We start from the raw sequence: 26,636 nt of genomic DNA on the forward strand, positions 1-26,636 counted from the left end.
CATGCTAAATAAACAAATTCTTTATCATCCTGTTCTCCAGCCCCTGCCTTCACAACACGTTCATCTAAGTTAATTTAGCAGTATATGGGCTTTGCAACAATAAATTGCTTTTTCTGAGTATGTGAAGCAGGATCTCCACAAATGCATTGTGTTGGGACTGCATGAGAAGTGAGCATCTTGTTGTATAATGCATTATTGTGTTATAAGGAGGGAGATACGTAATCCATCCTCGCTTTTCATGAAATAGTCAATGCCACAGAGGGAGGTTTTGTTCAGTTTGGTCTGAAATCCGTAGGCCCTGATGAGTAGATCTGAATTACACATCTGTCTGGAACCAATTGTTCACACAGTGTATGTGCATTTGGGATTCTATCTATTTTGATAGCAAAGGTCCACTGAGATCTACTTTGAGAAAATTAACAAGGCCCTCACTCCATAAAAGAACCTCAAAGATTGTACAACTCCTTTCGGAGTCCTTTCTGAAGTGCTTCCTGCAACATAGTTAACTTCAGGCAATGTCTAGTAGATTGGTGACGTTCTGCCCCGAAAATGATAATATAAACAATGATGTTCTTATGATGGAAAACTGCGAACTATTTTGGAGCACTGTGGATGCGAGGGTGAGTAGGTGAGTTAGAAAAATGAGCACTTATATAGGTGCCAAATCAAAGTAAATTGGTTCTTGGTGTCAGGGATTGTCCGGGACTAAGTCAGGAACACAGTCAGTGACTTGGGCAAGGACTGGGAACTGGGTAGAAAATGTACAGTGCGCAGAAAGAGTAGTATAGCGCTCTGCGGATCACACGGGGAGTAAGAGGAGAAAAAGGGATCCAAAGGGGAAGCCTGTATAAGTGAACAAGATGGGTAAGACTCAGAAAGGAAGGGAACTCAGGAGGAAATTTAGCATTTAGAATTATTACACCCAGGACGAATGTGCAAGACATATATATGAAACAACATTAACAAGAAAGGGGAGTGTGGGGTAAAGCACTCAGGAGCTCCACATGATAAGACTGAAGCTCAGTAAGTTTCTCACCCACAATTGCTGTTACAGATACTGACTGCAAATACCCATATATAGGATATGCATGCAAAGGCAGGGTATGTGGAGCTTATACCTATGGTGATGTTATAAATGTAACTCAAAGACAATATTCACAGTGAACAAGAAACACCACCTAGGTAGTCAGTTGTGCCCACGGATCCTGGTGATCAAAAACAGGACCACTCAAGGCAGTAACAGCAAGGTTGTAGAACTAAACACAAGCACAATAGACAAGGAGCTAGCAAGGAGGAGTGCTTAACAGGAAAAGAAGGAAATCACAGTGCACACTTGACAGAAAGCAGGTAACAAACATACAAGGCAACAGAAGCAAGACAGTAGACTAGAAAGACAGCAAACTAGGAACTGGTACCAAGGAAATGGGAAGAAAGACAGGGACTGGAAAAGGAGATACAGAAGGGTATACCAAAATAGTGCAGTTTCAGGAATCAAGAAAACAGAGTAGCATGGAAGGTAGTGCTGAGGCAGGAACAAGAATTGAGCTAAGACTCTGGAGTCAAGGTAGCACTGCAGTCAGTGCTAGTTCAGGAACAGGGAATTACTAAAGCTTCAGGAGTCAAGGTAGCACTGCAGGCAGTACTGGTTCGATGAAACAGGAAATAGCTACAGCTCAGTAAACAGGGAGTCAAGAGAGCACTGCAAGCAGTGCAAATCAGGAACAAGAAATAGCTGAAGCCCAGGAACAGGAACAAAGAATAACTATAGCTCAGGAAACAATGTAGCACTTCTGGCAGTGCTAATTCAGGCACAAGGAATAGCTATAGCTCAGGAACTCAGGAAACAAGGTAGCACTGCTGGCAGCGTTAATTCAAGTACAAGAAATAACTATAGGTCAGGATCTCAGGAAACAAGGTAGCACTGCTGGCAGCGTTAATTCAAGTACAAGGATTGACTATAGGTCAGGAACTCGGGAAACAAGGTAGCACTGCATGCAGTGCTGATTCAGGTATAAGGAATAGCTATAGCTCAGGCATCAAGGATTAACTATAGCTCAGGAATCAAGCAATATCAAACAGCTCGGGAAACAAGGATCGATCTCACCGGAATACAGCTACAATGACCAACCTTGGCCTGAAGGGAGCTGGGGCTTAAAAGAGCTCCACAGTAATCATATGCATCAGGTGTGACCTGGTTAGCAGCAGCCTGGCACAGGTGAGATGAATTCCTCCACCCATCCTTGGCCTGCACGGGTGGAGATGAAGCAGAGAGCAGGGATTTCTAGGTAATAGTTTTTCCAGCATGAGCAAACTGGCTTCCACAAAACCCGGCATGGATTGGGAATGGATTTCAATTCCTAAATGATGTCCAAATGCCTGGAAGTCAGGATATGCATACAGGGGAGTGTCTGGAAACATATTATAATACTGGAAAGCCCCACAATTCGGCCCCCTGGTGGTGGGAACGAGAGCAGAGGGAGTTAATCGTGACACTTGCCACTGAATATCTTTGGTCTCCCTGGAACAGAGGAATGCAGGCTAGACTTGAAAGTGAACATTTTGCAATGCAGGTAATGGCGTTTTGGAAGATCTCTGTTTTGCAGAAGAGCCTAAACTTTAATTCATTGGGTTATATTCCAAGACGGGAAGAGGTTCGCATTTTTGTAAGTCATTGAAAACTTTATTTCTCATAGTTTTGTGGTAGGTTTTGTGGATAGATTGAAAGTAGAAATCATGCAACCCTAACAATATAGCATCTCTTTAAAAGTCTACCAATATAAAGAGTTGGGGTTAATGTCTTCAATTGAAGCTTAGGCAAGCATACCATCTCAGTGAATGTTTATTTCCAATTAAGCACAGCAAAAATTGCTCATGCAGTGGGAACATGAGTTTTGTGGGTGTTTTTTGTTTAGCATACCCTGCTACTTCCTTAGATTTGTACAGATTGTTTGATGTGGAGACAGATAAATGTGGGGATATGTGTATGTCCCAAGCATTAAGGGACTGGGAAAGTATAATGAATATTCAGTTATTCCTGGTGGAGCTGTTGTACAGTTCTGAACTGATGCTGTAGTAGTGATCAAGGTGCCCCTTCCGAAACGTGTGGACCTTGTTTGTTTTAAGCTCCAGACCGCTTGCCATGGAATAAATCTTTATTGAGATTTCTGGTGTGCTGCCTCTTTTGTTCTTAATACATTGATGGATTTTGGTGTCTGCATGCAAGGGGGTTGGTAAGTCCCCTTTTGTAGCTAGCACCAGCCTCACAAGGTGTCCACGGTTCCAATTTCACTTTTTTGATCTGGTCGGATATATCTATATCTTTATCTATCTATCCATTCATTCATCCATCCATCTATATTACACAGTGGTGGTCTCAAGTTGTGGTTATAGGTAGGACCTAGTTACCATGGGGCAAGCAGTTTTTCACAAACCTTGCTAAAAAACAAGTTAGTGATCCTAAGCTCTTTTCTTAAAAGTTTCGGGATGATCCGCCAGGTAAAGGACGAGAAAAGGCAGGGGTCCCAGAATGCAATTTTCCAGTGCAATTTTCATAGGTATTTTTGAACACCCAAACAGAATTATGCCAAGTTTGGCAGAAAGCTTGCTTTTTGTGATTTGGTGTAAATCCATTCACTCGTTTCGGTGAAATTAAGGTTCAAAATGTATGTTTCGGTTTGCAGGACTCTCACGAGTGTCATGTGGGCACTCAACTTCAAATAATAGAGCTATCTGAATGGCTGTGTGGGCTTTTTTCCTTGGTATCCGTCTTGCTCCCACGTGAGCGACAAAGCTCCCTCGAGTTCTGCAGGAATTTACATTGTGATTGGCTGTCCACAACATGAGAAGAAATGGCACAGCCACCATTTCAGGACATGGAGACTCAGTCCATTCTTTTGTTTATATTCCTGACAAGATTAACATATTATAAAGCTGTCTAAAAACACTAATGGCAGAGGCGCTTCAGGGGAGTATACAGTGCTCCCCATGGGCCTCTGCCTTCTCCCACATTGGGTAGCATAGATGATTCCAAAAGCACAGCTTCCCTTTTGTGTATCAGATACACCCCCCAACTGGGTGTTGGTATCTGATTAAGGGATTGCAAATGCAAATGTGGTTGGAAAGCATTAATATATTTCTTTGTTACTCAAATAGGAAGAGGATCCTCTTTTTGCGCCCCTCTACTAATTATCATTCTTAATAAGACACAAAACCCTTTTTTAGGTCGAGCATTCGAGATATATACTTTAGTATATACTTATTATATACTTATATGTACTTTGTGCGCTCTGGAGATCAGCCCTAGGACTTGTCTGCTTCCGCTTAGGGACTTTTTTCTGTTCAACTGCCTCTATTTAACTGTCTTGATAGAAAATAACTAGCAGAGGTTAGTAAAATACCAGAATGGCTCTCTGCTGAGGAACTTCCTCTTTTTCTTTTTCTGGCAACTGCCTCTATTTAACTTTCTTGATAGAAATCTAGAGAATCACTTTAGCATTCTCTAGATTCCAGTCTATAGAAATTTTCTTCCATGAGCACCCGTAGACAATATGTTTTTCAAATCCTGTATTTTCAGTGATATTACCACGAAGGCCCTGATTTTATATTAAAAAGAGAGCTTTGGACTATACCATTTCCCGCGGAAAAGCAATTTTTCTCTCCATGTGTTCCCATACCTGCGTGTTACGCAGTTTGGTGCTTACTTTCCCTCCATGTTAAAGAACAGTAGATGTTACAGCACCCAGGCTAATGTTCTGCATAGCTCAATACATATACGGTCCCAAAGGTGAGACCGATTGCTTTGCAAATGCTTGTTCAAGTTGGAAAGACTTTTAAGATGTGCAAAGGTTGTTTTGTACAGGGCAAAACAATCCTTTGTGGTTGTAAAGACTGTGGTTTTGTGATTCACAGGCTACACAATTGCAAATTTGTTTTATGTGTGAGGCTCTTGGTGACACGCAAAAGAAGTGGACCGTGTCTTGGAGTTTAAATGCATGTTGACTGGCACATAGGTCTATTCCAACCTCCTGATCGTTGGTTATTGATGGACATTCACCTGTAAGAAGGATGATATTTTGCTACCTTGGACCCTAGATGGTGGGAATCTATGACTTTCCACACCAAGGGGATGATCCTTAATGACAAACGCAGTGTGGATACATTTTGCCTCTTAACTGAAGGAGAAAGCCCAAATGTATTACCACAAACAATAGGAACACCTGAAGAATGTAGGTGGCTCGTGTGCACCAATAGTTGTAGGTTTTGTGATGCAGTCCTTTTAGGCTCTCTGCTGAGGGGAAGAAAGGGCTTCGTTACACTGTGTAAACATGTCCTGACTCCCTCCATAGGGGTATTGTCAGGAGCAGGGGGGTTACCATACCTTCAACAAGGATTTAAGGCAGACATAGTGGGATGTACTCAGTTCCAACTTTGGAATCATTGGTAGCAACAGGGTTCACATAATCTTGTGGCTGGTGGATCGCATCACAATCGTTCACATTGTTTTTGAGAGGCAACACAGGTATTATAAATACAGCAACTTCATCATAAGTTTTTCACGTGAAATTAATGAACGTGGGTCTTCAGAAGTCCAATTCAGTCTTGAGCTTTATTTTGTATTTTTCAAAAGGAGTGCATCCAACGGGTTTCACCTAACAAGGCTTCATCAGGGCAAAAAAGATATGTTGAACAAGTACTATGAAAGGTGTGTATTTCATACTAAAAAGTCAGCAGTGTTGCCATCGATCATCATTATAACCGGTGCATCCAAACTATGCCCTTGGTGGGTCCAACCGAATGTGTCCTTGATTAATTATCATCGAGTCTAGCGACATTTCCGTTAGATAGCACACATTAAACTTCTAGTGTGTCTGATAGTTCAGGTTATATGTACAGGCGTCTCCATGAGTTGTGGGCACTAAAGATTAGAAGGAAGTATTCTGTGGGATGATTCAAATGTCCAAGTTTCTATTCACATAGATGTCTGTTTGGGTTTATAATTTTGTCAATTTGATATAGAAATTCTTGTATCTCGTCGCACTTGGGCATTTTGTTTAAGTATACAAAGTTAATATTTAAAGCCGAAATGTTTAGTATTTCTGAATCTTTTGTATAATAAAGCTGCTAATTGCTTTTTAGGATGTTTATATTTCGACGGTCTATACCTATTAGTGTTGTGTTGTGTTGTTGCAGACTCTTCCTGCTAACATAGTGAACTCTTTTTAGAAGCTTTCGTTGCCGAGTTTAATTCAAGGACTATCCATCTCCATACATCATCTATATTGCTTGAGTTGAGTGCTGTTTGTGTACAATTGCACCTGCACTTAATATTATGAAATGCCTGATAATTTGCTAGGGATTTCCTTTCCTTCTTTGTTTTTGTTTTATGCTGCTGTTTTTATATATGCTTTTGTGATCTATTTGATCAAATAAAGAAATACTTGACTTGAGCGATCAATGGCAAATCACATAGGCCTAGATGTATCAAGCCTTTTGCGATTCGTTAAGGCCGAAATTCGCAGAATTTCGGCCTTAACGAATCGCAAACGGACATTTTGCATCTTTTGGAATGTATGTGAAATTATCAAAATAAGGAATCACAAATAATTGCGATTCCTTATTTTGCTTAAGCATTTAAGGAATCGCAATTTTGCAATTCCTTAAATGCCATGTATGAAGCTTTTTTAAATTGCGAATTCAGGTTAAGGAATCCCAAATTAACACCAACTTGAGGTACATGTTAATTTGCGAAATCCTTTCAAAAACCAAAATTTGGCCATTTTGAGGGTGGCATGTGACTCACATACATGCCCATAGGGCATGTATGTGTGCACCATATGCACACACATGTAAGTTTCAGGGGTGCAGCAGGGTGTCCATGAGACACCCCTGCACCCTTGAAATAATTCTTAAATTGCGATTAGCAAATAGCGAATTCACAATTTGAGAATTACTTCACAATCATTCCTATGGGCCTCCTGGCCCATAAGAATGCATGGGAAATTATTCCTTATTTGCGAATTCGCAAAATGCGGATTCGCAAATAAAGAATAATAAGGTATCGCTAAAAAAAAGTGATTTTTTACATACATTCTATTATGCGAATTCTAAATAGCGATTCACAAAAAGTCGCTATTTAAGATTCGCAAAATGGAATCTTGATACATCTAGGCCATATTCTCCCCGTTAATGTTTTTTTATCTGTTCAACTTAGATGCCTTAAAATGGGCTACACACGTTTATTCAGTGCCATATGAAAAGACTGTATATTACTTTTAAACATTATTTGAATACTTGCGATAGAAAGTAGACAACATTTTGACTTAATTTACCTTAAGAATAAATATTGCCATGATGATTTGCTACGAACATTTCTTGGATATATTCTTTTCTAATTATTATACCCTAAATAGATAGAAAATCAAGATTGAGTTTCTTTTTTTCTCTTTTTTTCACAGAAGGAGACGAGACTGGCGTGATGGACAATCTGCTAGAAGCCCTGCAGTCAGGCGCTGCATTTAGGGATCGAAGGAAACGGACGCCAAAGAACCAGGGTAAGTCAGACTCCGCTGAAGTTATGGTTCCTGCGAAGGCAAAACAAGAAATTACAGTGTTAGCGAAATAACAACACATCTCTCAAAGGCTTTTAACAGCTTTCGTTGAACGCTAGTCTTTCATCTCTGGTGTGAATTCACAGCAGGTCGTATCTGTGTGATCACAAGTTTTATCTTGCGTACCGCATCCTCACATAACTGTGGACCATGCAGAAAAAAGTAGAACGAGGACCCCTTCTGTGTTTAATGGCACGGTAGAATAAAAAGAGATGGTTATTTTCAGGTCGCTCCAGTTTCTTAGTAGGTCAAGTGAAATTCATACAGTAATTACAGGTTTGAGCATACGTCCCCCATGTGTGCCAGGTTGACATGGCATGCCAGTGTGTGGGCACGGTGAGAGCCACACACTGTTCCATAAAAGTTGGCTCGGGCCTTGCAGCTTTCAAGGGCGCTCCTTAGGTTCAGAATAAAGGAAGTGAGAGGGGGTGGCTGGGATTGTGATTGCTTTTGCAGTTCAGCAGGCTATTGAGTTGTTCTTGCATTAAGGACTTACCAGGGAGTTCTTCAGTGTTGTCATCTTTTTCATAAAAGCTAAGAAAATCTTGGTCTTTTCTAATCGGAGCATCGATAAATACATTTGAGGGCAGAAGCCCTGTTCCTATAAAGGGGTGCACACTCCCGCAGACCCTGAATAGATATGTTCGCCTATTTCTAAATGAAAACAATAACCAAAATACATTCCACTGCAAGTGTGAATGAGGCGACCTCCAAAAAGTTTAGTTCAAACACTGCAGTTTCTGGAGATTAACAGGGGCGAGTCAGATTACATTGAAAATAAAAAACATTGCTTATGAGTCATGACCTTCACCCCCTGCCTGAAGTTTACAGCTGCAAAAGCAAGCACCATTTTGGAAGCTTCCTGAAAGCTGATTTTACACCACCAGCAGCTAGTGAAACGAAAAAAAAGTTATTAAGAGGACAGCAGTTTGTACATAGATCACCTGTACATGTACATGCATAAGTGGATGTTCGCGTGACTTGTGACTGCGGCTAGCCACAGCTATTGGTTACTAATGTCTCTTGAGTTGTGTTTTTCCTTGAATGTACAACTGATAATGCAGTACAAGTTAAGGGGTTTTTCATTGGTCTACTTGCTAGTGAGCTAATATCAGTTTCAGGCGTCAGTTGAGTGTTGGGAGAAATAGGCTGTAAATATATTAAACTATGTGTTAGGTATTTGTATTTTCTTTTGTTTATTGTGTTACATGGATGTCAGAAATTTGTCGGACAAAATATCGGAACATGATCATAAAGTGTCACAGAGACCCCAGTTATGCAGGTTCTTCCATAAGCACGTATGGCAGCGAAGGGTAGCTAAAAAATAGTGGCGGCTACCGCCAATCAAGACCTGTAGGGCAGCGAGCATAAGGGGGAGAGGAGAGGTTGGGAAATAAAAAAAAAAGTAATAAAAACCACTTACTTGCTGGCTCGTTCTGCTCCCTGCCGCCTTGTTCCTCCTGCTCCTCTCATCCTGGAGGCCCGGAAGTGGTTGAGCCTAACGGCAGAGCCCCCCACCCAATCCAGATGCTGCTCGCTAAAACGAGAGCAGCACCAGGATTGATCTGAGTGGCCTTGTTTGCCCCTCAGACAGTGCCTGGGAGCCTTTTGGGGTTTCTCCAACTCGACTGTATAATACAGCTGGGTTGTAGAAAATAAGTGTGCATGTGTGTTTGGCCGGCCTAAGATGGCGGCTAAATACACATGCGCAGTTATAGGTGCACAGTACTCCTCCCTGAAATGGCCCGGCCCGGCCCCCTCCTGTCGGTCATAAGTAACTCCGACAGACATAAATAAATCAATAATAACAACGTGTTATTATCGTTTTATTTATCATCTGCTGGCAGTGGGGCAACACTCCTCCGCCATTACAGAGGAGCCGCCCCTGCTAAAAGAGTTGTTCATATATAGGAGGTATACACTTAACCACCACCACATTTTTTCATATAAACTCAGCTGCTCACTTAATATAGGAATTTTGATTCAAATTTGAAAAACAAGTAAAAACAAGATGAGCTTTTAAATAGAAAAAACACAAAAGATCAGTGGCGGCTCCTCCGCCAAGGTGAAGGACTGCCCCACTGCTTCAGCTGCAAGCTGAATATAAAAAATAAAATGATAATAACATTTGTTATTGTCATTTTATTTTTTGTATTCAGTTTGCAGCTTAATCCCAGGGGCGGGCTGGACTCCCCACATCACAGGGGGAGGAGTGGTGGCAGCACCCAACGTGCACATACCGACTTGGCCGGCGGTTTGGACTGGCCAAAGCATCATGCGTACAATGCATGTTTTCCACCCAGGCTGTAATACATGCACAGGCGCTGAGACCAATCACAATGCTGCTAGAAGAACATCTGAAAGGAATAAGGAAGACTGCCTGACTCCCACTAGTAAGAAAGGACTGAAGTCTGTGCAGAGCAAGCCCTCTCTCTGTTATTCCTACCATCCTTTCTATTAGTCTTGAATGGCACACTGTAAGAAAATAGGTTGTTGGTTGACTAGGTGTGAACCCGGGTCAAACAGCACCAACAATCCTTGTCCGGGTGAAACACAAGCCAACCCTAAATTAAACTGTGCTCAACCCTCTGTGTCTACGGCGAAAGTGTGTTGCGCAACCAAAGTGGTGCATCGGTTCCAAGATGTGGTGGTGCTGCAGCATGATGTGTCTTCATCAAGAATCCCATTGACAGGGGGTCACGATGTGAAGTCTGTTGTTGAGAATGAGTAGCACAGTCAGGGCGATGTCTTGGTTCTGATGAGCTGCAAATCTGCAATGCAAAGTCCATTGTAATCAGAAAGTGTGTCATTTACAAGGATGCGAGGGCCTGCACTAAGTATGTGTTGCGCAGCCGCGGTTCCGATGAGGTGATGGAGTGTGATGCGATGCATGTCTTTGCGACTTGACCCGATCCATGCAGCCGTGGCGATGCCCCGGTTCTTCTATGGGTTGCGCCGTGCAGCAGAGGAAATGCATCACTTACGTTAGGTCCACAGAGGCTGGCAGAGCACCTTAGGCCCACTTCCAGGGGTCCAGGACTGTGGTGGCATTGTTTGGTAAGGGAGACTCACAGCTGCCGGAGTCCTTGTGCTGGGTTCAAGATTGTTAGAGATTACTGTTTCTGAGACTCAAGTCAGAAGGCCAGCCATCTAGGCCTTGGAATCATTTTGGGGTCCTGGGTTCAACAGATGCTGAGTCTTTCTCACCCAGGAAAGAGGGCAGCAGGTAAGCGCATCAGGAAAGCATTTCTTTAGAGCAGAAGTCCAGTAGTGACTCTTTCTAAAAGTGGCATTGTCAGAATTGTAACTTAAAATCTGACTTAACCATAAGTTAGGAATTTAAATTAGGATTCCAGAGACACCAAATATGAATTGGTTATATGATCTGTAGGATAAGAGCTTTTTAGTATGGCCACCACAACACTGGTTACCACAACACTTTTTTCTCCAGTGCTAATGGTTATGACTCTAAAAGAGCACTGGAGCCCGTCAATCAGGCCCCTGTTCCAGTGCTCTCGCTCTCTCTAAAATATGATGCATGTGAATTGGTAACCCCCAACTGGCAAGGACTTTAACCCCCTTATAAGACCCTGGTAAGTGGTACCAGTAGTACCCAGGGCATGATTGTGCCACCCTGAGTGAGCCAAGTAAAAGGTTGACAGCAATCCCTCCATTGCAGACTGCAGGACAAGTGCAAACTCTTCAAACTCGACTTTGCCGTCGCCATGAGTAGTAAGTTTACAGCACTAACTTCAATATATGCCAGTCACCCCCAAGGTAAAACTCCTGAGCCCAGGAGGTAGGGTGCATTATATTAACGGTGTGGACATATAAGTGTAAGCTTATATGTCCATAGAGCAGTGTCGTAGCTAGGCCATAGGCCGCCTCTGGTGGCCTCTGTGTCTGCCGCTCACGGCGGCCTGATCCACGAGAGGGGCGGCAGTGTTGCTGCCTATTCTTACGGCTGCAGGTAAGAGCGGGGGAAGGGTGGCAGCCACCGCCCCCAAATCTCACGCCGCCTGGGGTGGTGTGCCCTCCCTCCCAGCTACGCCACTGCCATAGAGTAGCCTCCTTCAATTAGGGGCTACTATAAGTTTCCTGTTTAAAGTGCATACATTAATTGATGGCACGAATCAGCTTCAATTTCTAAATGTTTATGAATGAAGACTATCTCTACAGCTTGGTGAAAAACTCACCACAGGTGGTCTTTTCTTCAATAAATGAGCAGGTGTTTTATGTCTCCTCCGTGAACAGAGGCTTGAAACAGCTGGACTATATAGTATCTAATTTAAAAAAAAGGTTCTCCACCATTATCTTTGCCCTATTGTAATGAACACTTGGTGGCACTGAATATTAAACCTGTACCAAGATTGAAGGCATTTCTAGTAGTGTATTGGTGGAGCTAAGAATCCACATCCCCACAGATACCACCAAACGTCTGAAGCATGAATGGAAAGAGGGAAGGAATGATCCCTTCACTATGTATAAGCTGTGTTACATAATGAAGTTGGGCTCAATTTCCAGGACAAGTGTCACATCTCAGGAAGGCCAAACCTCCTATTTCTGTATAAAATGGTTACCACTAACAACTCTTATGCTGGGGTTGGTTGACATGGTGACACCAGTGCCATACTTCCAAAATCAACCATATCAACCTCTATTTTGTTATTTAACCACAAATGTTGATTTTTCACAACTTGACCTAGAATTATAGACCAAATTAATGACTCTAGAAAATGTGTTTTGAGACATCTAAGGATGTAAATTCTGTGGTGTCCGGCTACTAATTATATATAAAAGTATCCAGGCATCCCTTCCTTGTCCTAAAAGTCCGGTATATTTGCTTCATTTATGCCGAATGTCTTCAAGACACTAACTCTGAAATTCTTTCTAGGGGAAATTGTAGGGCACAGAGTCATTGTGGCACTATGAGCAACACAACTGTCTAAAAAAAAATGGGCCTCATCGTGCCTTATTTAATTATTGCAAGGTTATCATTGTTGTAAATACATTAATAATGTATTCTAGCATTTAACCAGTAATAAAGTTCAAATGCAAAACAATAAAAATCCCAACACAAAAATAACACAAATCCAATAATGAGAACTGGAGATATACATTTTCAACATTTTAATCAGAGTTAGAACCAAGAAGCACAAAGATAGTCAGTGGTCATAGTAGAACAGGACCTATTTGCAATTTGATATTGGCTGCGATGGGACATGGGTCAGATACAATAACCAGATCTTTTGTTTACCTTTCTGACTGTAGTCCTTTAAGTCCTAATCCACCACAGTAGTACACTTATAAGGCCCTCCAGGAGTTCAGGGGAGGCACTTAGAGACTCACAGGGTGGCAGTCAGAGGCCAAAAGGAAGGTCCAGTTAATAATGGTCAACTGGGTAGTTACAGGAAAAGGCCTCTTGTAGCGTATTTGGCCCTGTAGCTTTAAAAGGAGGTCGGCCTGGAGTCCACTCCTTTGTCCTGAGTACTAGAGAGAGAACAATTCCATTCTTCTATATAATCTTCTCAGGTCTCAGTCAGCACCTTCAGTCCTCTTCTCCTCTTTCCTAGTCCGGAAAGTTCAGAAGTGTGTGTATGGAAATGGCTAATTTATGCCTGCCACAAAAGTGTGGGTGGGAATGACTGCTGGGAATGTCCTAACCAATATCATTAGTTTCCTGGGGCAAGCTCTATTCACTTTGGGCATTTCCAAGATAGCAAAAGTCCTTGTCCACACAAAACCTGGACTCCGAGGACTGGGGGTTAGTGTGCGCAGAGGGCATATAGTGATTTCAGTGCACTCCCACGTCTAACACTAAAATCCAGTTTTAGGCAGTCCCTGTACCCACATAAACCTTTGTAAACAGAAGTCTGGTATAAAGAAACTGATCATTCAACAATCAGGCATTGAATACACATAAATTGCTTTAGTGTTCTATTTTTCTCCTTTAAAGCACACCCTAAATGTTATGTGTAAACCCAGTAGATCTTTCAAAAGGACTGTGACACTGTATTGTCAAAAGAGGGCCCATGTGATTGGTGCCTGACTGGCTGGGGAGACTAAAGATGGACCCTGACCAGGTGTCAGCTAACATTTGTCTTTGACAGGGGAGGCCTCTTTGAAGTGCATCCCAAGTGTCATATGAAAAACCCCAGCACACCTGTACAGCAGGATGTGACATTAAAACAAGGCTTAACAATTTACTGTCAAGAAGGACCCTCTGAGACGCCATTGCATATTCTGTCAGGGTCTCTTCCCATTCACATCAGTAAATTTTTTTTGTTCCTGAGAGCATGTTCACAACTCATTCATGCTTATTTAAATTATAATTACTCTTTGGCCGAAGTGGGAGAACAACATGCAGATTTAGCTTCCAAGAACCTCAGGCAGGGCAAAGATAACTTTTTAAAAGTTGTTCCTTGTAATTTTTAGGACACGTCTGACTTTTCAGTTGAATTGTATTTTTAACAATGACTAAAAATAATTGTTTCGAGCTTTTACCCTTCCTTAGATACAGGATTAGAATTTAATACTGCATCCCAATGTATTCCTATGTAAATGCCAGCCTTGCTACAGTGAAAATAGTTTTGAGGTAGTAGTCACTATAAGGATATGTTTAACATTAAACCAACAATGTCCTACTGTTAAATACCCTGCACCTTGCAAATATGGGCAGTGGGGACTACTTAAGAGTGACTTATAAATATTTAAAATGAAACTTTATCCCTGGCAAAAGGGGTTATTTTGACAGGTCGAATTTGCAGTTCACATCTAGACCACTCTGCTACACATGGCAGGTCTGTATTCATGTTTGTCTTGTCACTGCCTTAAGTGCCACAATGTGTGCTCCATCCCACTGATGGCATTTAACTTACAGACCCTGGGTATATTTTAGGTACCATATACTACCATATACTAGGGACTTATAGAGGTATGCAAATTCCATCATGTTGAAAAGAGGATCAGAAGCAGTTTACCTCTGATTAGCAGGACTAGAGTGCATAGAGTTCTTTAGCCAACAAAAAAAATAGGGTTTAGTGAAAAAATAAAAACATCCAGAGTGACCGTGCAGAAAGGACAAATTATTCAACAAAGATGAAGGCACCCACAGTAGTCGTAAATGTTGTTTTGTCAATGAATAGAAAATTAATATTTAATACTAATATGCGTGTTCTGCTTTTTCCTTCAATTAAGAGCAAACCTTTCTTTAATGCTTTGTGGTATTTCCCATACTTACGCTGTACTCAGTATTAACTCTCATTAATGGTCCTTTAATTCAAGTAGCTCTTTGCACCTCACATCCCTATTGGATTTTGTTAAAGAAAACTGCAGCATGGTCATGAACAGTTTAGAATTCTGTTCATAGTGAAACAGTGCTCACAGCATATTGAGTTTTATAGATGTTTTTAATAATGCATACTCTATTGAATTGTGGATCATGGCATACCGCAAGAGCTTCCAGCACAATGTGCACTCCAGAAGTCAGTTCTTCCCTTACTATAAATATTTAAGCACAGCATAGACACATGTGGTGACACACCATTTCCAAATAAGAGAAGGAAACCAAAGAGAAACAATTACCAATCAATCATCATAACACCAACAGAGCTGAAGTGAAAAGTTCATCAGAACAATGGTTATATTATACTTCTTAGAAAGGAAGACAATTAAGAATTCTTGGTGCATGGTTGGTAACAATGGGGTTTTCCGTGCTGGTGTTTTCAGCAGCTGATACTGATTAAGCCAAATGAATAAAATGTTTGTAAGCTTGTTTGTGATATTTGAGGTACTTGTAATTTAGGGCACTGACACTTGGTCTGCAACTTATAGTACACCTCCCATATCTAGTTAGGCTGGCTGGCTGGCTGGTCAAGTAAACATGGCCTGGATAAACAGAGGTTATGGGAAAGAGCAGACCACATACAATATAAAATAGTAATCACAGTGGCAGTGAAGATGGAATGTCCAGCCATTGTTGTTATTGTAGGAAAGTGGGTTTCTGTTGCAATACCCCAACACTTTTTGCTTGACTGATGCATCTTTGACTGTGTGTGCACAGGGTTCCTGCTAACCAGGTTCCCAGTGCCTGTGTTCTTTCTCAAAACTGTACCGCTTCCCAAAATTCCACCGCTCCATGATGGCTTCAGCGAATTCCAAGATGTTTGGTACCAGATTAATAAGCCCACACTGATGGTAGTGTTGGGTTCATTAATAAATGCACTTGGAGGGCACCTCAGAGGTGCCCCTTGCAAACCTGCCAAACCACTAGTGTGTGCCTGATTGGTCTGCACTAGCCTGCCACTTCTAAACATGCTTCAAAAACAAGGCCTGCTCGGTGGAGGTGCTTCATACCTACCCCCAAGCACTAACAGCATAGAAATGTGTTATGCTGACCAGGGCCGCTCCAGGTAGTGGAGATGGCCACCTCCCTGACCAAGCCCCACTTTTGACAGCAAGGTCGTCAGGAAAAGAGTAAGCAAGGGAGGTGTGTCCCCTCTCAGCCATGACCACCCCTAAGGTGCCCTGAGCTGAAGTGACCCCCTCTTTTGAGAATCCTCCATATTGTTTTGGAGGATTCTAGCCAATAGGGTTAGGGATATGCCCTCTCCCCAGAGGAAGTGGACATACAAAGTGTGTAGGCACCCTAACTGTAAGTAGCCCATTGGCTACTACCTTCTAACTCCTGTAACACCCCTAAATTGAGTATTTGGGGGCACCCCTGAACCGTAATCCTCAGATTACAGATGACCTATGAAGAAGAGGTCAAAGAAGAGCCGTTTAGCAGCAAAGACTGAAGACGCCAACTGACTTGGCCCCAGCTTTAGCGGCCTGTCTGCAGCCCTCAAAGACCCTGCTACAAAAGAGAGACTTGTACTACAGCCCAGTGACCTCCAGAACCCTGGGAGGACTGACTGCCTTCTGAAAAAGACTCCTGATCTCCCATTGGACAATGGACCTCTCCAAGAAAACCAAGTTTAAAGACCAAAGTTCTGCCTGTGGAACCGCGCAGTCGACCACCTCTGCAGCCCACTGCCCGAGTCCAAGAGGTCCACCATTCCAGAAAAGGTTCCCAAGCGAACTTGAGCAAGAGTCCCTCATGGGTTGACCCCTGCAGGACTCCACATCGATGCCTGCAGCCTCTGCAAGATGACTCCGCCCAACTGCGACCACACTGGTAAGCTGACTTCTGCCGCTAAAAGACAACCCTGCACCCGGAACCCCTGGGCATTGGGGAGATCTACCGATGGTGTCCCAAGACTCCAGCACACCCCAATTTATCTGTGCAGCTGTATGTTTCTTTCATCCATCCTCCTGATGATCCTGCAGCCTTTTTCCAAGTTCGAGATTGCCAATTGGTTTGCATTTGGCGTCAGACGCTGTGTTGGCACTCTGCACATGGTCCCCCTGTGCCGCTGGAGGTTATCCAAAAACTCAGTTTTGTAGATCATTTACTTACCTGCATATTACTGATTGTGTTTCCTCCCATAGGATAACATTGTATTAATTAAAAAATGAAGTGTCCTCTTTTTACATTGAAAAATAGTGATATTCCAATATCTATTTTACAGCAACAAAGCATCTTTGGTTTAGGATAAAATAAATATCCTAAAAGTAATATTTTTGCAAACCTTTGGTATTGGATTTAGTCATTGAGTCTGTGTGATCATTTCTTGCCTGTGTGTTTAAAACAAATGCTTAACACTGCCCTCTGATAAGCCTAACTGCTCGCCCACACTACCACAAAAGAGAGAATTAGTATTATCTACTTCAGCCCCTGTAAATCCTCTGTGGATCCACTGAACTCTGTGCATACTATACCTTACTTTAATAAACCTTTGCGGTATAAATATATGTGTACAGTAAAACAAGAATAAAAATTGTAAGCCAAATAGATCAGTAAACCAACAAAATATCAAACAGCAAATACAATGGAAACACTGTACACCCACATTGCACACAATATTTAATGTTCACTGATGCCAGTGCTGTGCTGTTCATGAGAACATAAAGCATTGCAGTCCTCTGGCCAAAATCAGAACACACTAATACACTATTTATAGTCTATAGGTGATTGAAATTAGCATTAAAAATTCTATATGTTAAAACTTAAATTACATAAATGATGTAAACGGTGGTAAAAAAAAAAACATGCCTCAATTTCATATATTTTGGACACATGATGTGTGATTAGTAACAGATCAAGGTCACTACGAAAATGAATCATACCAGATATTTTGTAGAAAGCAATGTGTAGGGAAAGAAACTGTAATTAAATTCTAATACATCAAAATCAAGTAACAGAGTAACGAGGTGTGGTACCCTGCATTGTCTCCTAGAATATTGGTTGTTGGTCTTTTGTCATTTGGTCACTGGATATCCCTTTACCTAAATGTTATACCAGGCCAATGGCTACACATCCTTGGGAGGTAGATCTTGATACAGATTTGAGCACACAGGGGTCTGCTCTTCTAGGGAAGTAAACACATGGAAGGACATCTAGAAACGTTCAAGATTCTGAATCTAACAAGTGAGAAAATGAGCCAGGTGATGTTTTCAGCAACCATTGTCAGTGGACCCTGGATGTTGGTAGAGAACATTTCTATTGATCTGTTCTCATGCCATGATGGATGCATGTGGGCGCCAGAAAATTACAAGTGGGGAATATCCTACAAAACTTAACGCACAAAGAAAACCAACATTTGCCTGGCTAGGTAGTTTGCTCACCACTGCAGGCCTACTCAATTTTTTGGTGAGGGGTGTGGGGGGCTTATTTCCCTTCTTTCAATGTCTTTTGACTCATCACCTGAATATAGGCACTCAGATATACAAAATCATCAGCAGGCCAAAGCAGTTTAGCTTTAGACGGACAAAAGGCCTAGTGATAGCCGTAAGGATTTGGGCAGCATGCAACTCCATTATTTGTAAGAATTGTAGCAGGGTCCACAAAAGTCTTGTGGAGATCTTGTGTGTACTGGACGCTGCTCCAGCTTATGTGTTCAGGCTTTAACAGTTGGTCAGCAGCACCACGGCAAGTGATATTAGTGCATTCTCACAGTTGGAAAAGTCTGTTTAGGTCATTTTTACCTCCTGGGAGTTGATGCTTGGCTAAACAGGTTCCTAGAAAGCAGTGCGGGGACTAGTTCTTACATCATACCAGGAAGGTACTTTCTCTAGGGGTCTCATCTGGTGGGACAGAAACTGAAGGGGGGAAATAGAAATGGGGGATGAACTGTACAGATTGTTACATTGTGGGCAGCAAACAGTCTACAACTCACACTCAAATATGCTCCAAAAAGATGTTTGTAATGATCTAACTTTTCTCTGCATTTTGTGGGAACATTATGATTTTTTTGTTTTTTACTCCAAAGCTTTTCAATTGGCAAATAGAACTAAAGGCTGAAAGGAAGTTGGTTGCAGGAAGGATGTAGTGAGAGTATGTTATCTCTCTTTACAGCTCAGTGACTTTTCAGATTAAACGTGAGCTCTCAATCAGGTGAAAAGTTCCTAGTCATAAAATAAATATGTCAGTGCAACACTAATAATTTATTGCAGGTGACTTCTGATGCCACAATGCCCCTCCAGCTATTCAGCAGTGCTGACGCATAGGTGTCTTAGCCTCCTGGCTTATGACAGACGTTTTCCCGTTTGGCAAGAACGGCTTTACTTTCATTTTCCTCAGTGTTGTTTCAGCTAGAGGTGGATTTCGAGAGCTAGCAATATAGTTGTCTCATGTGAAGAGATCTCTGCTACAAAAAACCATAGCGTCATTCACCAATTATCCTCTATTTCTTTAATAAAGTAATTTGTTTCCATATGACATCTCCAGTGTCCAAGATGTGTCTTCCTGGAAAATGCAATGATTGCGCTTGGTATGTGAATATATAAAAAAAAGAAGGCAATAGTTTCCCTGCGCCGAAAAGCAACATATTTATAATCTAGAAAGCAGTATGGGATAAGTACTCATCAGTATCTGCAACAGTAGTGTATCATTTTCTAAATGTTTTAATGGATGTTGTGTGCAATTCATGCTGCATCTGAAAGGTATCTGTGTATACTTGACATATGTTTTGTTAATTATATACTCAATATTTATGGAATAATGTATTATAAGGAATAAAGTAGCCCTCATTGTTTGTCATAGGGATGATGCAAGTCATTGCAAATTTCCATGAGTCTCTAAGGGCACCCCATCAGCAGGTTCTAGACACCTCCCTGTTGACTTGAAATATCATGATTACATTCAGCTGGGGGTACTTTATACGTGGTCTAAAATATATGCAAGGGATAATAAATAGTATAATTGAACTTTTTCTAGAATACTTCAGAGGGTTTTTAATTCATCAATTATTGTTCATTCATTGCACACTTCAAACAATCACTTCCTAAATTCAAAATTGTGGATATCTTCCTTTGTCTTATTTTTAAATTTCTTTGTCTTATTTTTAAATTAATGCATGAGCCATGGCAACGCTTGATTCCTTATTTAATGACATGCTGCACTGACACCCTGAATACGGAGCTGTCAGCGTGAAAAGGCTTTATATATCTTTTATGTTTTTACTCTGGCAATTGAGGTTTCTCTTGTCTATTGAAACATTTTCAAAGCAGACTAAAACTCTGATTTCCCTCACAATATGAAGAGTTGCTGTTTATAGCCACTGTCAGAATGTGTATACAATCTGTAACCATTCACCATAACTGCATCAAAACTCTTCTCTGGCAGGGGTCATAAATAGAAGTCATTCTATTAAAAATTGGGACTGAGTGCATGCCTTGGGGATTGTGAGGAGGAATAAAATGGTGTGTAAAGGTTCCTGTCAAGTTTAAAAGATGTGCGGGTGGGTGCCTTTTCATTTGCTCCAACACTTGCTAAGGGTAATGACTGGAGTAAAACAGTCTTAATTCATCAGTGTCACTGAGATATGCTGTGTTGAATTTGGTCAAGCATGTTAGTAACCGTCAAAAGAAGCTCTCCAATGCCCAAAAAAAAAGATCACCAAGGTCTATATTAGAGATTATGAGACAGAAGAGCAATGGACATTTGAACACGCTTTTTGCACCCCCAGGGTAATTTGTTATTAAGAAAGGGGGGGTCACAGACTCTTTCGATGTACCTCCTGTAATATAGATTGTGTGAAGAAAAATGTGTTATGTTATGGTATGTCTATTTGTATAGCGCACTAATCACCCCTGAGGCTCTTGAGCAAGTGCATAGGTAAGTGTTCTCTCTGAGTAATTTGAAGAGCCAGGTCTTCCGCTTCTTGTGGAACTCAAGAAGTGAGGCAGAGGCTTTGCTATGTTTTGAGAGGCTGGTCAATGTTTTTGGTGCGATGTAGGAGATCTAACGAAATCTCGTACTGCTCTTGTAAATGCAGGGGATATGTGCAAGTGAGTCTAAACATATGTGTCTGCCAGGTTGGTGAAAGTGTACACTGTTGTTGAGGTATGGTAGACTAGTCTTGTATAAGGCTTTGTATGTGTGCGTGAGGAGGTTGAATTAGCTGCGTTTGTGACTAGGGAGCCGATTGGACCGCTCTGAGGTGGGGAGAGATTTGGGTTCGACATGGGAGGGTACGACTCTTGCAGCAGCTGTCTAGATTGTGTGACGGAATTCTGTCCATGTGAGTTAACGCAATCTCAATGGTGCAATTTTTTGAGCTCCTTCACCCATGCCTTCTTACAGAGGTGCTGAGGAAAAGATTAAAAAATCATGGGTGTGTTGCTTGGATTTTCTGTTAGGGGGCAGTGGAAGGATCCTATCAGTTCTTCTCCACCGTGTATAATGTGGCTAGAAGTCCCTCTCCCCCCTAGAACTGGCCAACACAGAGCTGTTTTCATTTAAATGAAGACTTTTTTCTGTGGCACTCTTATGTAGTGCTGACCTATGATGTAGCTCCTGGAAGAATTTAACTATTAGCCGAGTTTCAATCCAGTTCGTGAAATGACTGAATATTTTATGTAGTGTCTCTCCTCACTGTGTCCATTTCACCAGCAGTTACATCTAATTGCCTATCTAGGTGCTCAGTGACATTTCTGTAATGAGTGCCAAAAATTAATCTGCCAATCCAGATTAAAATCCCTAAAGTCTTACTAGGACATGCCAAAGCTTGCTATAACAACAACAGAAATAACACTAATCAGCAAGTATTTTTTTCTTGCACTATATTCATGTTGTTGTTAATTACTTGGCAATGCTGAGTTCATCTTGCTGCCTTGTACTACTAGAAAATTCAATGTATTGTTTTAGCACCAGCCTAAAAGGTAATTTGCTCATGCCAGTGTAACATTGCAATTTTTTTTTAATGAAAATGCCTGGAACTCTCAGAATAAAATAGTTTATCCGAAGTTACCATTTCACGTCCATAAGCATCCGCTTTTGAAGAGCACTTAAGCTCAAGCTCTAGAAAAGCATCAGTGAGGGAGTGTTTCATGAAGTTTAGTTCGATAATTGTGTTTTTACCCTTTATTCCTGCATTGTCTAGCAACAACACGAACTGCACTATTTAAAATTGAAGTGTGAAATAAATATATCTGTAAGTACTCGCCGCATGTGTTCTTGTTAGACCTAACATCCTTGGCAATGTAGTTCCCCAGAGCTTTCCCTTCACCACCTATTTTGTTGCTGAACTCCTTTTTGTTGGCATAAGGGCTATGTGCACTTTCCCCTGCTATCCAGTGGCAAAGTGCTTTTGCTCTTTCATATAAACTTGGTTAAACTAGTATACATTCAATTGGCATATTTAATTTACTTATACTTCCCTAGTAAATGGAAGTACATGTACCCAGACCCGGTAAATTTAAAGGCTACCAGTGGCCTGCAGCACTTATTGCTCCACCCACTAAAGTAGTATTGCAAAACATATCTAAGGCCTGTCACTACAACCTGTACTCCAGTTTAAAACTGCCAAATCAACCTGGCAAATTAAACCTTTTGCCAGGCCTAAATCATCCTTCTTGGTACTTATCAGTCACCCCTTAGAAAGGCCCTAAAGGCTTATAGAGCAGGGACCATGGCATTTAAAAAGTAAAACATGTTTAACTCAGCTCTTCTCCAGCTTCAAAGGGCAGCCCAGGGCTTGCCTACTCCTCTTCCTGACTTCTAAGGGTTGCCTGCCTGCCACTGACAAATGCCGCTTATACCTAGGCCTGCCTGTCCTTTGCTAGCCTAGACAAATTGTTGCCAAAGTAAAGAAAGAGGAAAGGTTAGACAAAGGGGACAACCCCCAGCCACAGGATGGCCCTGGGGGTGAAAGTGGCACCTTCAGAACCTCTCAATAGAACACATCTGGACATGTGGAAGGTTCAGAAGAAGAACTGCCCTGCAGTCTGACGAAGGATGACTGGACCTGCTTGCCTCGAAACCCGGGCTCCCCAGAAGTAAGTTAACTGACTTCTTTCAGCTACAGGGACACAACAAGCTTCCAGGGGGCTCCCTGCAACTGCCCAGCTGACTAGCACTAACTGCTACTCCGTGGAACTTTCTGCTGGCCTCTGCTTTAGTGAGTTCTGAGCCTCAAGAGTTGCCCCAAGGTACTAGACCCATGGCTGGCATCAGGGCCTGCGCCTCTTGAACTCCAGGTAAAAATCCAGGAATTTAAGGAACCTTGTGACCACAAAGGGATTTCTTTGTGCCACACAGTTACCACTTGTGATGCCCACCAACATGAAGCTCCAGCGATACCTGTACTACATGCCGACTGTGGAAACCCACGTCGACCTCCAACATGAAGCTCCAGTGAGACCTGCATTTCACTCAAAACAGTGAATACCTGAAATGCCCAACCTGCTCCTTGCACCTACAGAGCCCTCCCTGTAATCCCTGCCACTGTGACCAGGAACTCCTCGCTTGGACTTCAGAAGTTAACTCTTCAGCGTGACAAACCTGATCTCTGTATCCAACCAGCACTCCATCGCGGTCAGCCTGAATTTGTAACTTTACCCTAGTCCAGCTTCACCAGATAACCACAAGTGCTTTTTGGCACTGTTTTGAGCAAAACATTTCAAAAATTAATTACAGCAATTCTACGGATTGGAGTTTAGTCATTTTGGAGTCATTTTATTTATAATACATCAATCAATTATTCTAAATTGGTTTGGAAGTTTTCTTTTGTTTCATTTTCACTTCATTACTGTTTGTGTTGTTTAAATGCTTTACACTTTGCCTCAAAGTTAAGTCTGTCTGTGTTTGTGCCAAGCTACCAAATGGTTACGCACAGGTTTATTTTTGAACTTTTATGGTTCACCGTGATGCGGACTGTGTTTATTATTTGAGTGGGACTTCCACCCCTCTCAACTAATAATCCATTTCTTTTTAAGTTTTCCTCTTAGAACTATGCATACTAACTCCACCATCTTCGATATTGACTACTCTGCAATCCCCTCACTGTCCTATTAGCAAATGTTAAATCTATTATACTAAGACAATTTACTATAAATACTAGCTGCAATATTATTTGCCTTAAAAAATAAACTCACCAAAATTATCGAGTAGTTAACATAGAAATGTATGCACACAATTAATCAACCTTCTTCATACATAGTTGCAAAACCTCAGAGAATACATGACATAGTAGCAAAGCTGGGCTGAATCTGAGAGAATTTAACCATGCAAGATATGTGCTAGAAACATTCCAAATTATTTAATTTAAATTCTTGTGCACAATGCATTTTGAGACCATGGGCCAAAGTACTGCAAAGAATAGCACAAAGAAGTCAATACTTGAATACCAGTGCAATGTTACAATTCATTACTATATGTTAGAGCAGAAAGTGGACGTCTTGTGCACATGAATAGTGGTTTCACAATACCAAGTAGTAAAACAGGAAATAAATATATTTCTATTGCCTAAAGTGTGTATTTCTTAATTGACACCTTCAGTGAGGAACCTTTAAGTAATTCCAGTGCCACCATGAAGAGGATTGTTTTGTAATAAGTTTTGGTAAAGAAAACAATAGTTTCCCACTTTCATTCACCCTAATGAGGGACAATATCTTGATGTTGCAGTGTTTTATTATAGCCTTATAGCCCGCCGTAGAGGGCTATACCGGCTATTAAAGGCCCTCTCCAGCGTTAACAAGGGAGAGGGACTTTAAAAGCCGGTATAGCCCAGCTATGAAGGGCTATAAATCTATTAGAACATTCTGCCACTAGATGGCAGAATGTTCTAACAAAAAAGAACGAAGCCTTATGGGAGCGTGAGGGGATTGGCCTCTGTTCACAGCCAGAGCTGTGAACAAAGAAACATTGGAATGTTGGAGCTCCAGGCTTATACCAGCCATTATAAGCCCAGAGCACTCCATTGTTTTCAATGGAGCTCCCAACATTCCAATGTTCTAATCTTCATTTTAACATTGAGTGGGATATATTTTGGGAGAATATAAAATAATTCCCATTCATCATGAAATTACTTTTAAGCAAGTAAAATATATTTTAAAATGTAAAAGTTCAGATTTTTCTCATGCATACTTTATATCTAGCTAGTGAATAAAGTACACATAAAAAGACATATTGTTACCATGAACGACTTATTTAGATTAGGCAACAACAAGCATATCTACACAGTTTGATGCAATTTTGAAGATCTAATTATCATGACACTTCAGCCCAGTAGTGTTTTAATAAAGTGTTGCAATATCCTGCATAGCATTCGATCCATGTTTCTTTATGTTGGGTGTATTGGTCTGATTATAGATAATAATCAGGTCTGGCAAACTCCTCTTTTGCTCCCGATCAGAGGAGGTCACTACAAGTATAGCAGAAAATGAAAAGTTAGATATAACTTTTCTCTACAGAATCTCTCTGAGCTCCTACATTGAAGCTAGGCACAGATCGAAGTATGCAATTGTTCCCCAGTATACTTTGGCTTTACATGTTTCATCTGTGTCCAAACTCCAGGATTACACTTCCTTTACACACTGTAATATTCAGTAAATATATTAATATATATATATTAATAAATTGTTATGTGAAGGTGTCACTTTAGCTTAATAAAATTAAAAATAAAGCTTTATACTAAGTGCTGTGGAAATTTGACACCATTTAAGAAAACATATGTGTGACACCGCAGAACAGGACCAACTTAGCCAAGTACTGTCGAGAACAAGCCTTCTATGTAATGTTGCTTTTTATAGTAACTTGAAAGCTGTTGCTGTTTCTTTGGTGCGGCTCCATATGGATATCTCAGTTGGTACTCAAAGATCTAGGTCAGATAGTTGAAACGTATGTATTTGGTGGTGGTGGGCTTAGACTTCAAAATGTGTGTCGCATTTCTTGGATGAATGCATATATGCACAAATGGGTAGGTGCTGCAGTGTTTCATTTGAGCTGAAAACTTCTTTATGATTTCATAATTTTTATTTGTTGGCATAGTAACCACATATGTTCAACCCAAGGTGCTGAAAGAGAAAGCCCCAATCAGACAATGGGTTTGCATACACTGTGGTCCTCTTTATGAGCCAGTCAGAGTTATATTTCAGATGTTTCTGAGTGACCTAGCGTTCCCTTACATGTTAAAATACTGCGCCCAATTTAACCTGGCTTGGTAATGAACCTGGTAAAACTGCTGAGTAGTGCAGAGCCCATGGGCCAGAGCGTGGCATGAACCAGCTGCCAAGTGACCCCCTCCAACAGCATGGAGAGTGCATGCATTATTCCTTGCAGCACCTCTGACGCCTCCTTTGTAGCCAGACCCTCTTTCCGCTGTAACCCCTGCTCACCTTGGTTATCTGCTCAGAGCTGGTGGCAAATCTAAGCATAAATGTCATTGGAGTTGGAAAAATCTGAGGGAAGGGATGCAGCAATTCCAGGTCACACTCCTGAGTTCCTATTCTGTGGATTTAACCTCATCATTGTCGGATTTAGTTGGAGGCATACCAGACAGAAAGAGTAATTCCAGCACATCTGTATCTCCCCACATTAAGTATCTGATTCGAACATTTTTGGTGCCACATTTTCTAGCATTTGAGGTAAAATACACTGCACTTATAAAAAGATATGTCTTCATAATCATTTGGGATCATATACTT

At 41.4% G+C, this 26,636-nt stretch overlaps 1 protein-coding gene across 2 annotated transcripts in view; it reads left to right on the plus strand.

Moving 5' to 3' along the window:
• DIAPH2 (diaphanous related formin 2) overlaps positions 1-26,636 on the plus strand; it is a 4,230,744-nt gene that overhangs the window by 3,678,245 nt on the left and 525,863 nt on the right. For both annotated transcript variants that reach the window (XM_078688424.1, XM_078688425.1), the window contains one exon: positions 7,455-7,550. In XM_078688424.1, coding sequence (XP_078544550.1) covers positions 7,455-7,550 — 96 coding nt within the window. The remainder of the gene's footprint in view (positions 1-7,454; positions 7,551-26,636) is intronic.

This window comes from Lissotriton helveticus, chromosome 4_1, assembly GCF_964261635.1.
Source record: "Lissotriton helveticus chromosome 4_1, aLisHel1.1, whole genome shotgun sequence".
Taxonomy (NCBI): domain Eukaryota; kingdom Metazoa; phylum Chordata; class Amphibia; order Caudata; family Salamandridae; genus Lissotriton; species Lissotriton helveticus.